General features: G+C 41.7%; 1 protein-coding gene across 1 annotated transcript in view; it reads left to right on the plus strand.

Moving 5' to 3' along the window:
* VWA8 (von Willebrand factor A domain containing 8) overlaps positions 1-14843 on the plus strand; it is a 1363176-nt gene that overhangs the window by 748965 nt on the left and 599368 nt on the right. The window contains exon 25 of the mRNA XM_086935029.1: positions 12057-12262. Within this exon, the coding sequence (XP_086791155.1) occupies positions 12057-12262 (206 nt within the window). The remainder of the gene's footprint in view (positions 1-12056; positions 12263-14843) is intronic.

The raw sequence follows: 14843 nt of genomic DNA on the forward strand, positions 1-14843 counted from the left end.
TGTTCTTGGATTTTCGTCACAATAAAATACACTAAACATAATCTTCACAAAAGTTGTTTACAAAAGTTTAAGCTATTGCCATTATAAATTACAATAACTTTTATTTGAGTATAAATTATTTAAAAAATTAAAAGCTGTTGTTATTTGTAATATCAATACATCTAAGTCACGTAAATACAACACATATTGCATTACAAATGCTATAGGTGTCACATTTGCGAAAGTTATAACTATTGGCATTGTAAATGACAAAGCTATTAATTTTGCTATTTTCAAAACCAACACATAAATAAAAAATGTGTCATTTCCAATACCAATAACTCAAACTTTCCAAATGCGAGACCTTTTGCATTGCAAATGCTTGTTTTTAATTAGGAGGCGTGTCTTGTCCGTAGAATAAAGTTATCATTAGGTGGACACTCCATCCTATTTTAAAGTCACAAATTTTTCTGTTGAACTGTTGTTTAACTTACCATCAAAGATCAGCCATCACAGACGGTTTGTTTATGTTGGTTGTCCAAATCCTCAACTAGCAACCAATGGTGCGCTGTTTGATGTCCCAATGATCAGGGGACCAGCCTGACATGCACCATGGTTTGGCCAAATGATAGGACTGATCATTGAGTCAATTTGATGGGAACCTTTTGCTAATTGCTTTGGATTTGTTGGCCATTCTTGAATAGTCCAAGCTGTGTTGGCTTTTTCTTATGCACTTTGTGTTAACCACTATATCGCAATACGCTGTCTTTATGTGATTTATACACTCCGAGATCTTGGCGACTCGGTTTGACATCACAGCCTCATAATTAAGCTGTTAGACCCCCTGTTTTTCTGTGTTATACAATTGGTAGTAGCTGGGGATAAGAACCAGGTACGGGTCTTTAAACTATATATCCCTGGGACCCTCTTTAAACTGTTCTGTTGTTGTTTGTTTAAGAATAAATTCAGCCCAGCACAATTTTTAATCGAGATAAAACTGTTATTTTCTTCCGGCAGGGAACAGGCAGTCGCACATATTGTAGTAGGCGTTGCAAGTCCACATTATGGTTGCTCATCCACTGAGGCATTAACTGCCACTAACTAAATAGTAAAATGCATGCCCCATTCTGCAGTATATTGCTATACGCATCCTACACCGATAACATGACACTCTCAGAACTTTCACACAGAAACAGCCATAATTGAGGTGCAGAAGGCCTTGGACCCTGGTGCCGCTACACCTGCTGCATCATTGGAAGGTAAACTCTTGTCCCCTCTGCCCCAACACAGACCTCCCCACTGCAGCTTACCTCAAACAAATGGTTGCCAGCTCATTGTTTTTTTTACCAGTATGACCAGTATTTCACTGTCTCAGCCAGTACAAAAATAGGGAAAATCATCGAAAGTCGGTATGTTTCTCCCTATCAGTACATAATTAAATCGGTTATTGTTTAAACAATGCACATCAAAATATATTCTCGATGTTCCTTGATGACTCCTGACTGATAATTAAAGTAAACGAAGTGAAAACAAATCATGTTTGGCTGTCGACATAGAGGAAGCACTTACCGGTTCTTTCTCGTGGCCTATTCTGCTGTGACTGGGAGGGCCAAAGGTCATGTTTGGGTGGGCCTGGTGCTAGAACATGGCCTGCCTTCCAGGTGCCGCCCAAGCTGAAAGCAGTGCTTTAAATGAGACGAAACAGGTGGGAGGGCTTTGAAAGGGGCGTGGCTTTAGAAGTATATGTAAGCTGCCTGTGTAAGCAAGGGAGCGATAGAAACCCTCGCTTGATAAATTGCTAATGAGAATCTTATGTGACAAAGGATATTCAAAATCTGCAGGCAATATGATATTTATTTCACAGCCTGTAATGCACTTTTATCTTTTAGCCATAGCCAACAATAAAACATTTCATAAGGCGATTTTAAATCTAAGCAGCGATAACTTTTCATTTCACTGGAATGCAATAGTATATTAGTTACTGGGACACCAGTGTTAATGATATTTGACAGTACACACCATGCCACTGTGTCCCGAAGGGGACTTGCACTGATGTTGCTTTGTTGCTCCGGTGAATGACAGGCAGGTGGGTACACTTCTTTTTTTTCTTCAGCTGGAAAAGGACAGTGAAAGAGAGCCTTGTAGGGCAATGGTAAAAATGTTTTTGTTTTTTTTGCTTTGTCCTGGCTCAGTTTAGGGTGGTGCTGGCTCACTTACTTACAGCGCTGAGAGAAATGAGTCATTTAATGAGTCCATTACATCCCCTTGGATTGCCCAGTTTTGGACGTTTACCTTGTGAATGCCATTACCAGAGTCCCACTCATGGCACATTTTGTGGAATGTGCTCAGAGCGATAATCACCGGTGTCTGGCTTTAATGATAAGCGCTGCTGCTGCACAGCTAGGAGAGGAGGCTCTGGGCTCGTTACATGTGAACATGTGGCCACACGTGTGTGCGTATGTTTGCAGCTTGAATGTTTTAAGACTACCGAAATGCCTAGTCCGGTGTCTGCACACAGGTAACCTGTCGTAAAATAGACTCTTTTGCTTTTGTTGCTGACCTGCGGGTAGGCCTTATAATGTGAGTGGACATATATAGTGTAGGTCTGTAGTTCTTACTAAAAGTCTGTGGTGGTTAATGGAATTACACATTATAGGCGAAATCTGCACAGAAGTACAGTTTCATCCTACTTACTTACTTACATAACCTCACTCCGTTTGGCACTTTAAGATTTGTCCTTTTTCCCTTTTGAACTTTTGTTGGGAAGAGGTCAGGCACCAATGTCAGTTGGGGCAGAACTGAGGCTCTCAGGGAAGGTCTTTTTATAGACCACCTGAAGATGCCATGGTTAAACATTCCAGAATGCTGTGCTGGCTATAAGAATTGCACATCCCTGTGTGCAGGAAGGTTGGGGTAGGGTGACAATGTGGCATCCTACGATTGGGCAGAGGCTTCCACCTTCCAGAACTTTCCATCCCCATTTAAAGACAGCTGCAGAAGGGCGAGACAATTTACAAGACACTGGACCTGGGAGCGACAACAGTGGGAAGGAGAGGCCTCCTGATGCCATTGTAAGAATTTGGGTTTCTTGAAGGCCAGTAGCTCTGGTCCCCTTATGACCCCCGAGAAAGAGTTGGGGGAATGAGCCTACTGGGAGACCCTAGATGGTTCCCCTGGGACATCTTTAGATTGGTCCTTGACTCCGCTGACAAATACATACTGTTCAAGTAGCCAGGAGGTTGTGGTACCTGGGCAGTGTGGCAGGCAGGTGTTCTACTTGCTGGCTCTGGAGGGGCTGTAGAAAAGGCCCCCCAAGCATGACAGAAACTGGGGAGCACAGCAGAGGACAGGTCTGGTGAAGGGTGCAACTAAATTCAAGATCCCCAACTAAAGTACCCTTTAGGGGCAATGAGGCCTGAAGAGAATACTTCTGCTGGCCAGATACTAAGACTGTGGAACTCTGCCCTACAGAGAAGGAGAAAACTACCTTTAAGGCCTGGTCCCGTGAGGGGTCTAGGAGGGACAACAAGTGCATTGCACTCCATTCACGTTTTTAAATACTCCCCCGGGGGGAGGGGCAAGTTCCCTGGTGGATCAGTGCAACTTTCTTATTTCAAATTTTATGGGTAGCGGATGTGCATGGTGCCCCGTCCGCAGAGCCACTTTCAATCCAGGGGCTCCATCCTCCAGTGGCAGAGGAAAAAGGAGCCTGTGCTTCTTCATCCACCAGACACACACACACGGAATGAGGCAGCACATCACCATCCAGGGAGCATGACAATGCCCCCCCTCTGTTCTTGCTGTTCCAGGGAGATGGGATCAGTGGAGGGTTAGGTGTAGGATACAGGCTTAATTCATGAGGGAGTAAAGTGTGTGGAACATAGAGAATGGGAGAAAACCCCCACTCTGCACCAGGAGCAATGAGCTCTCTAGAATCTCAGGGGCCGTTATTTAGTCATAAGTGTCTCATCCTAATTGCTCATTCTTCATGCCTGTAACCATCTAGGGTTTGGATCTCCCATTCACTTGCTTTAGTGCAGGTACTTCAATCCTCTGCCAGGACTGGAACAGAGAGCCTTGCTGCTCAAACTGCATTATGGACATGGCCCCAAAAGCGCTGTTCCTTTTCTTGCTTCATTAAAACGGTTCTCATTTTGAGCTATCTTCTATTTAGAGCGCAACTCTATTCAGCTATGTGAAGATTTGAATACTTTTTTCTTGGAGACAATTAACAAAATATGTCAGCGACTAGATGGGGTTGCTAAACACTCAGCCCATCTCCCGTGCCACCCAATCCAAGTGTATCAAGGGTTCTTCTTGCGTCCTATTTTGCCCATGTAGGTTTAACCCATTCTGCAGTCTTTACAGCTACAGACTCCTATATTGATCTCTTATTAGCATGTTTTTAAAAGCAGCTCATGTCCTTAATCAACTGCCTTGTGAATTTGTCTCCATCGGATGGCTGCAGCCTCTTACCATTAATAAAAAAGGTTAAGTCTTCCCATTAGTTTTGACCAGCTATATATCTTTTACTGATTTGCCAGTGTTGACTAAAATATTGACAATGATCCTAGTTACCCAGATTCAGGAATACCTTGATAACCACAATTTGAATTTAGACTATAATACCCACAAATTAACAGAAAGTACCTGAATAGTTTTTAGGTATGTTTTACCTCTTTGAAGGAATTAGACATATGGGGTGGATTATCTTAGTCTCTTGAGTAAGCTACCCATGGTGGCCCAAACAATAAATTACTTTTTTGAGCCAACCCTGTTCCACTGGTCTGAGAGAGTTTCTTCTGGGTGCTAGTTGTCTGAGGAGGAATGCCCTCTGTCAGGACCCACAGGGATTGCATCTGTTACCATCTCTTTGTAGTGTATAATTGATACTCTCATTAGACATTCTATGAAATATCAAAGTAGTTCTGAGGTAGTTGAAGGCAGCTTAGAGGGAGACCGCTTTCGCAGATCTCAGGATTGCACAGATCCAAGCCACACACTCGCTCACTCTCTGTAAAGGAATCTTCATGGCTGCTGCTGCTGTTGCGGCGGCCATACTGGCTGGGGGAGTGGTTTTACTGGCGGATACATGCTAGGTGAAGTTGTGTGTCATCCTGCCCTACCTCAAACATGCCCTCCTTTAGCAATTGAGGGTCAGGTTGGACACTGCTGACTCCGACTCTGATGCAGACGGAGAAAAAATGGCCATTCGCATGATCCCCCTCAGTCAAAAAAAAAAGAGGAGCTCAAATAGGTACTTTCTGCTGGTGGATATAAGAGACCTAATATGGACACTAAAGGACATTATGGGCACTAAGGAAAGGAGGTAAAGGGCTCTTCTTGGGCACATTTTACTCAAAGTTGGTCTGAGTCCTGACAAAGTCTCAATAATGATATGAATGGCGTTCTCTATTTACCTCCTGTTTCATATGGGGGGATAGAGGAGGAATGTGGGTACCAAAGAGATATTGCTAGTTGGAGAGGGTGAGACTGAAGGGGTACAATTGGAGCTGGATCCGTTTGGCTTGTGAGCCTGTAAGGGCGGATATTGGGACACTATAAGAAGTGGGAGACAGGCGCAATGACGAAGTGATGAACCTTGAGATTGTGCACCTATGGGATTCTACTAAGCCACTGATTGAAAAAATGGTTGGATATCAAGAGAACACTTAAGGGTAGCTAATGCCAAAGAATAAAACATTTCCCCCACCCCCAAAAAGGGCCCAGGATTACCACAAAGGAATGGAGCTGGGAAGACATTACCAATCAGAGAGCCTCTGATGGAACGATCAAAGCCATTTCACCTTGAAGGACTGGGGACAATATCAGAGGAAAGGACGAGTAGGGGCACACCAGTGATAGACATGACTAAAGTGCAGCAGACTGAAATATCCCCGACTTAACTGGAGTCCCCTACATCATCAGCCCCGCCACCTGCTAAGGAGATCTGGCAGGCCTGGGTGAGCAGCCTGACCAAGAGAATGCAGTTGTGCAGGAATATTTGACAGAGGGCGCTGACCAGACACAAGACACAGTCGCTTGCCACGCTGTCAATTTCGGGGAAAGGAACAGAAGGGGGTGGTGCCAGATTGGATCCAGTCTTCAGCAGCAAGATGGTAAGAAGTGATCTGACAAGCCACAATAATGATAATGGAAATAATACATTGGAACGAATAATGCCCCAGTGGCTAAGGGATTGACGGATCTCAGCTGGAAGAGAGGTATGAACGGAGGTGGGAACCTGGCTGAAAACAGAGGAACCTCCCCCAGCTCACAGGTGCTAGAATTGCAGTTAAGTAGAAATGTGGGGAGGGATGATAGCCAGTCCAGTCAAGATCTCTGCAATGCAAGCAATGTCCATACTGCAGTTCTCCAACTAGCATCTAGTTCACCTCAAGTACCTGTATTTCACCAACTGTGCCAGGTGTCTCAAGCCTCCGACACAAATCTAAAATCAACGAACAATGTAAAAGATGTGGCTAACCCTGCAGTGGCTCTCGCTTATACAGGAGCCAAGCTTCCCAATATTAAAATTGAGCCACTGCTGACTACTATACTGGGGGAGATACAGGACCTAAAAGAAATAATAATGTGCTGTCTCAGTCCCTGAGTGGTAAAAAGAAGAACATTGAGAAAAAAATGAACTGCTCCACAGATCAATTGGAGGAAGTGAAACACGGGTTTTGGAAGACACCGAGAGTGACCTTAAGTCAACAAATATCTTCCAAGTTAACGAGATTAAGTCAATGAAACTCCAACTAGAAAGCCAGGAAAACCTCTTAAGGAGACTGAATTTGCATTTTGTGGGTATTCCCGAAAGAAAAGCACTGGCATCCTCACCAGTAGCAGTTATAGTAAGCTTAATTAGAACCCGTGTCCTCCTGGAGTTTAAAGAAGACCTCACGATTATGAGAGCGCATTGTGTCCCATTCCCAGAGTATGGAATTGCCGCACTGTCACGCAGATTGTTAGTGAACTTTGGAGACTTTAGAGTTCAAGAGAATGTTTTTTTCGCGAGCTATAAAACAGCAGAGCTTCAAGTCTCCGGAGAGTTTCAGTTTCTAGGTCTTCGATGGTATGACTTTTGAGACTTCAAAGCATCGGAAGGAATTGAGATTACTGATTCCTGCATTCAAAGTAGAGGGGACTGAGGCTATATTAATGCAGCTGGCAGTGCTGAAGATGCTGTTGAATGGGACATTTAAGATCTTTCAGGAGACAGAGGCAGCAAGAAAATACCTGCATGGTCTAGGTCACTGCAATACAGTCTATCCTATTTTTGGCTTTCAGTGTTGTATGATGGGGGTTGATATTGTTCTTTTTGTCTTTCAACACACTGTTTGTGGGGAGTGGTGGGGCTGGAACTAGGGCACTGAGTGCAGTCAGCACACTTGAAGGGTCAAGAGTGGGCAGGACAAACTTGGCTAAGAAGGCACATGGGTACCTAAAAGGGGGAGAGATAATGGAGTGCTTGTGGGTAGGGGGAGGATATAAGTATCAGCTTGTCAGTGTAGCTACTGCCTGGGTTAAAAAAGACAGTTTCTGGAATTCAAATATTACTTTTCAAAAACGGAGGGTGGGCAGTAGGAAGAACAAGGATATTGGAGGGGGGGCGGCAGGGCAATATGGTGACATGACTCAAATATTAGAGTTCTACGGACGGGTATAAGCTTAGTATTCTCTCTATGAATGTGAATGGCCTCAACATCCGAATGAAATGCAAGGCCATTTTTAATTGGCTGAAAAATAGAAACCAACTTTTATGTTTCTACAGGAGATATTTATTATTAAGGAAAAAAGGGGCGAGCCACATGGGGGCCATTTCACCTTCTGTTGCATTCCGCTGCTTTGGCAGCACACAGAGGGATTGCAGTTTTACCAAGTAGGAGGTTTAGCAGCGAGATTATTAAATCATTAATGGATGAGAAAGGGAGATGAGCGGTTGTAGAGGTGCTAATTGAGCATGTGCCAATTACATTAGTTTCTGTATGCGGCTTAGTTATCGATGAGTGGGAGTCTATGTATGATTTGATTCACCATCGTTCCCAATTTTTGAAAAATATTGTAATTGGGGGTGATTTTAACTGGGCACACATTCTGTAGTTGGATCAGAGGAACCCCAAGGTTGAAAAAGGAAAACGGAGAATGGTGCAAGCCATAAATTGGTTAAAGGATAAGATGGGTGTTTGTGACCCTGGTGTAGATCGAACCCCGGCCTGAAACACCATATGGTCTTCTCTGCCTGGTTTCAAATGGTTTCAAAGATAGATTTTTATCTTACCTCTGATTCCTTGCTAAATGTAGAGGCCTGTGATGTCCCTAACTATTTTCAGAACATACAGTAGCCAGCCTGGAAGGTCTGATGCCCAATACAACTACCCCTATGTATAGATGGTATTTTTAGCCCTACTCTTGAAGGAAGATTTTTTGGAAGAGATAGGTAACAGAACTCAACTCTTTTTTTTCTTTTTTCTTTTTGGGAGAACACAGGTTCCACATCACCAGAAAACATTTGTAGCTGTATAAATCAACAATGAGGGGTGAGATTATAGTTTATGAAAATGCTAAGAGTAAGATAGAGAATGAGAAAATATTAAGTCTCTCAAGTGCGCTCCAAAGTGCAGAAATTGGGCTGCAGCGGATACTAGACGAGCAGCAATAGTTAGCTACAGAAGAGTCCAAGAAGGAACTACAGACTTTCTTGTTGAAAAAGGAGATTATAAGCTCCCAGACCAATGGCCACCCTCTATATGAAGAGAGAGAGGTTAGTGGTAGATTGCTGGCTTGGCACATTTAGTCTCAAATGTTAAAAAATAATATCACCCAGGGGCGAAACACAGGACCCCGCAGCCCCCGTGGTGCAGGGGCCCCGATCTGCAGGGGGCCCCCTCAGCACAGTACACAGGCCTGATAGCTCCAGATTAAATCCGGAGCAGTGGCCCTCCATGTACATTGCAGGGGGGCCTCCTAAACTTTTGTTATGCCACTGATATCACCAAAATAGAAGACCCCAGGGCAGGGAAAATAAAAAAGGGATAAAGAAGGAATAGCGTCTATTTTAAGCGCATACATTTGTAAAATCTCTGAAGAAGACATTAATCATTTGGATGAAGATATTGTAACAGTTTTTAACTTCCCTTAAATTTCCTTATTGGCAATGGAAGCTGCGGGCAATCTGATTCTCCTTATGGAAATAGAGGAGGTGATAGAGGTGATAAGGGAGCTTAGGTGAGTATGGCTACCCCTCTGAATGGTACTCATTAATGATTCAATACCTAAAGAATCCACCTTCAAAGCTGTTCAACCAGTTTTTAAAGGGGGTGGGCATTTCCCCCTTCAGTTAAGAAAGGAATCTTAATTTGCTTTCCTAAAATGAAAAAGAACCCGAAGCAGGTGCATTCTTACCACCCACCACTTTACTTCATTCAGATTATAATCTTTTAATGAAAATCCTTGCTAAGAGAATATCTGAGGTAATAGCGGATCTGGTGACAGTAGATCAAAATGGGATTGTACCTACATGCCAATTATTCTCTAATGCACATTTCCTATCTGAAGCTATGGATTACTGTGCGACTCACCAGGTTCCAACAGTAATCTTGTCCATGGTTGCTGAAAAAGCTATTGATTTGGTGAACTGGAAGGTTTTATTCAGAATCAGGGAAATAATGACATTTCCTGGTCAACTTATTAAGACGATTGCTAGAATATATCAGGGCTCCAAACCACAACTGGCATTGAATGGAAAAATCTCAACCCTTATAGATATCTCTCAGGATACAAGGAAAGGGTATCCATTGTCACCTTTATTGTTTGCCGCTTTTATTGTACCCCTTGCATGTTTCCTCCGAGGAAGATGGGAAGTTTTCGAGCTCCAGTACCAGATTCTCCTAGACTCAAGCTGTATGTGGATGTTCTGGTATTATATCGTCAATAAGACCCTGCAGCTATTAAGGACGTTTTGGAACTTTTAGACAATTTTCCAACTGTTGCAGCTTATACCAATAACAATGCATAGACAGAGATGCTGCTTTTCAACACTTACGTGAAGAACCTGCCTGAAGTTCTTCAGAAGTCCTATAGCAACAGCCCCATTAGGTATCTGGGGATTAAGGTTATTGAGGATCTTGACTATCCTTATAATGTGAATGATATCCCCTCAGTAAGGAAGATCAGGGATAAATTAGACATGTGGCAGAAGCTACCAAATTGGATTGTTGGCAGGGTTGCAATGATTAAGATGCATATTTTGCCCTTATTGAATTTTTAATTTATGACCATTCCAGTTTACATAACTTATTTTTTTTCTCAAAACTTAATGCAAGGATTTCTTAGTTCATATGGAATAAGGCCAATCCATGAATACGCCAATCAAAGTTAGATCTTCGCTGGGAAGAAGTAAGGATGGCACTTCCAGATTGGAAAACGTATTCTTTGGCATTTTTTGGGTATGCTTACTAGAATGCACAAAATTTCCAAGCATCACGGGTAGATAATTTTTATATGAAAAAAATGTTGAAAGAGGTCCCAGCATACCAAACTTTTTTCAAACTCTATTAGAGAAACCCCAATCAGGTTAGATACAAAACAATGTAATTTTTTAAGCTGCAGCAAAAACAGATATGGGAATATCCCACAGATTCATGCAGAGCTCTCTTTCTAACCTTTATGCCCCTTAGAGTTACAGCAAACAGTAAGAAAATGGGAAAGAGATAATTTGGGGAGAGTAGGAGACTGGTTCAATTACAACAATGAAATAATTTCTTGGGAAGAAAGGCAGACAATATCTTCCTCTGCCTAGGTCTTCAATATCCTAGAATATCTTCAAATACAAAGTGTACTAAAGAAATTCCTCCAGCTTCCGATAGAGGAATGATGGGAGAGAACAATGGTAATATAAAATCAGAAAAAAAGGCTTGGGCAATGGGCAACTTGGCTTCATATTTGTCACAAAAAAGCTGATAATATGTTTCTTATTGCTCAAGAAAAGTGGAGGAAGAATATTGAAGGTAATGAAGCTTAGCAGGACTAGTCAGAAATGTTGGTTTTTAATATTCAGATGTTTAAGGGGGCTAAATTCAAATGAATTCAGATGTACTCCTCATGGTTAGTATATTATACCCCAAAGAAACTGCACGAGTGTAATGTTAATATTTTGAATAGCTGTCCTAGATGTAACCTTGTGGGTACGTGGGAACAAATGATTTGGAGCTTTCGAAAATTATTTAGGTTCTGGGAAGAGGTTTTAACATATTTTCAGAAGGTTTTACACATTTCTCCTGTACCGAATGCTAAATCTATACTTTTAGGAAGCTCGAAGATTCTGTGTATAAAACATGTGAGTTTGGTGGTATATAGTAATCTTAATAGCTCGGTCAGTGATAACTAATCACTGGAAATCAAGGGACCTGGCTGAATTTCAAATATGGCTGAATATGTTGCTTATGTTTTGTAACAAAGTATATTTATATGCCAAGAGGGTGGAGAGGGGTAAAAAGGTTTCTAAAGTTTGGAAATATTTTATTCACTATATGGAATGCACATTTGAAAGGAAAACTGAGAGCATTGAACAGCAGCACTTTTTTAGAATGTGTCTGAAAAATGTGTGGATTGTATTTTAGAAAGATGAATTTAAGATAATGCACTCATTCCAGGACTGTATGTAGTTTTCCAGTGTATGCTCTAAAATCCAGCCCGGTATGTTTCCTTGCTTGGAGATTATGATCCTATCCACACCATTAGCTGTAATGTCATTCTCACCTCCTCTTTCTGAGAATATTAGGGGAATTTCCTACTTATTGGTGTTTGCTCATATAACATTGTTGGCATGTTTGGAGGAGAGCAGAGGCCCCACATGTGCCAAGGATGCTCTCACATAAATGCTTTGTGTTGTATTCTGTTGTTTTAGAGTAGAATTTAAATAGCGCTATGTGGATATTTGATTTGAATGCCAGGAGTTAGTTGCACAAAATATACTTAAATACATACTGATGCCGATAGATCCATCATAACAGGAAGGGCAATTTTTGAATAATCAGTTATAATTGTTTCTGTGTTTATTGTAATATTTGCAGGTGACATTTTCAGTTGCCATGCGGTGGATAATCCAGTGCCCCAATCAGAGCTTGCTATGCTCAGGCAGTATGGACCCAATGTCCCCGAGCCCGTCTTGCAGAAATTAGTAGCTGCTTTTGGTGAGCTGAGGAGCATGGCTGACCAAGGCATCATCACATATCCGTACTCCACCAGAGAAGTAGTGAATATCGTGAAGCACTTGCAGGTAATGTTTGTTATGTAAGACAATGCTGCAATAGAGCACATGCCATTCTTCGTGTTGTGCTGTGACATATTTGTGCTTAACGACATTGCCCTTGACAATCTCAATGAGCAAAGGTTGAGCATTCAAGACCTCTTGTATATACTTATATATGTATGTACTATGTTGGCTCTGGAGATCAGCCCTAGGATTTGTCTGCTTCCTCTTAGGGACTTTTTCTGTTCAACTGCCTCCATTGAACTGTATTGATTTAAAATGACCAGTCGAGGTCAGTAAAATACCAGAATTGCTTTCTGCTTGTTCAACTGCCTGTATTTAACTGTCTTGATAGAAAACGACCAATAGAGTTCAGTAAAATAACAGAATTGCTTTCTGCTGAGGGACTTTCTTATTTTTTTTTTCTTGCAACTGCCTCTATTTGGCTTTTTTGATAGAAAACGACCAGCAGAAGTCAGTAAAATACCAGAATCACTTTAGCATTCTCTAGATTCCAGTCCATAGAAATTGTCTTCCACGAGCCCCTGTAGACAATAATATTTTTCAAATCTTGTATTTTGTATATGACCACTGAAGGCCCCGATTTTATATTAAAAACAGAGCTTTGGACTATACCATTTCCCGCTGAAAGGGAATATTTCTGTCCATGTGTTCCAATACCTGGCTTGTCACGCAGTTTGGTGCTTACTTCCCCTCAATGTTAATGAACAGTAGATGTTTCAGCACCCGGCTAATATGCTACATGGCTAAATACATATAAGATCCCAAAGGCGAGACCGATTGCATTGCACATGCTTGTTTTTAGGTTTGCTTTTAATGTTGTCTGAGGTATTCAGATGCCAGAGCATAATATGGGCTGCAATTTGAGAAGTGGGATTGCATGATGTGAGATTGGTTTAGCTGCCATTCTTAAGCAACATGATTGAATTTTTGCTTCTGCACCGTGGTTTTCATACAGCATCTGCTGTTTCAATTATTTTACTGTCCTTCATTTTTTTAAAACAGATTTTATTCTTCAAAATAACACGTATAATGCAGACCAAGGAGGTCGCTCTTTTTCCTATCTGGCCCCCTTGTTATGGAACTCCCTTCCAATCCAACTCCGCACAAATGAATGCTATTTGCAATTCCGTAAGAACCTGAAGACATGGTTGTTTAACCAATAACTAAACTTCATCTGCTCAACTGTCCCTTTCCCCTTGTTACCTGTTTCAGCCTCTTTCTTAGCGCCGGGAAACCTTAGGGTAGCTGTTGCGCTCTATAAAAATAAATATAATAATAATAATAATAATAATAATAATCTCTGAACCCTAGAGACAACTGCCGCATACAAGATACAGATTTTAGACTTTGACAATTTTACATTAGTAAAGACAGGAGACAAGGCAATACAAATTAAATCAAATCTTGCAACCAACCAACTACCCCACCACCCTCCCCACCCCCCAGCTCACCGTCACTTATTGCCCTTAATTTTATGTCATTCCTTATTATTGTATTTAAGATTGTATTTTTAAAGCCCTTACTCGGGGTCGTAGCATGGTCAATAAGATGTTGGGTGGGGGTTAGCCTTCGATTTCGCAACAATCACGGTGGTTAAAGTAAATACATATGAAAAACAAGACAAGAGGGGGTGCTTACGGAGCAGTAGAAAGGGAGAGGAGTGCGGATTATAAGGGGTGCCTGCAATTCAATTTTTAGTAAAAATTCCAATTTTTTAAGCCCTTTAAAACAGAAAAAAGATTGTGTGTGTTTTTGTTTGTGTGTGTATCTAAAAGTCCCAAGTGAAATCCGTCAAACACCTCACCATACATGACTTAAAGCACCTGTACCCAACTCTTTACTACATAATACATTAGTTAGAAGGTGTAAAAACCCAAACACCCCCTCTGAAGCTGCGTCCCAGCCCCTACTACTCCTAATGAGGTGGTGAATGGTTTGTGGCTAGTAGAGCGCTACTCCTAAATCAAGGTTAGAGGAAATTGAGTAGAAGATTAGTAATATGCACTACATTTTCCTTGTAGGATTAGTTGTTTTAAGTTTGTGCTCTCAACATCTCCTGTGTTTACTCTAGTGTTTTGAATAGGGCTAGAATAATTGAATTGGAGTGGTGAGCAGAACCAGTTATTTAGATAAGTAGGGAGATAGAGAGGAGTTTTGAGCAATGTAGTCTGTATATATATTTAGACATGCACATAAACACATCTATATATATGTATAAATATACACATACACACACATATACATGCATACATTTGTATATATATATATATATATATCACATACACATATATATGTTTTATTCGTGGCGTGTTGACGAGTCCTCTGCTGTTTGCAAAGTAAAATGTGGGCAACATAAAACGGAGTGGTGTGACTTTCGACGTGTGTTTGGAGAGTCGTGTCAGCATTTAACAGTGCACGGTGTAGTGCTCCCTCACTGGCACCACCTGCGGACAGTTCGACATCTCCCGTTATTATATATATATGGCGCTGGCCTGGCGGTGGGGTCAGGGGACCTCAAAACTGATTGTCGGATTGAGTTACACCTGGCACAGGGATTAAAGTCGAACATTGCAGCCGCCTTTCG

Source organism: Lissotriton vulgaris, chromosome 8 (assembly GCF_964263255.1).
Source record: "Lissotriton vulgaris chromosome 8, aLisVul1.2, whole genome shotgun sequence".
Taxonomy (NCBI): domain Eukaryota; kingdom Metazoa; phylum Chordata; class Amphibia; order Caudata; family Salamandridae; genus Lissotriton; species Lissotriton vulgaris.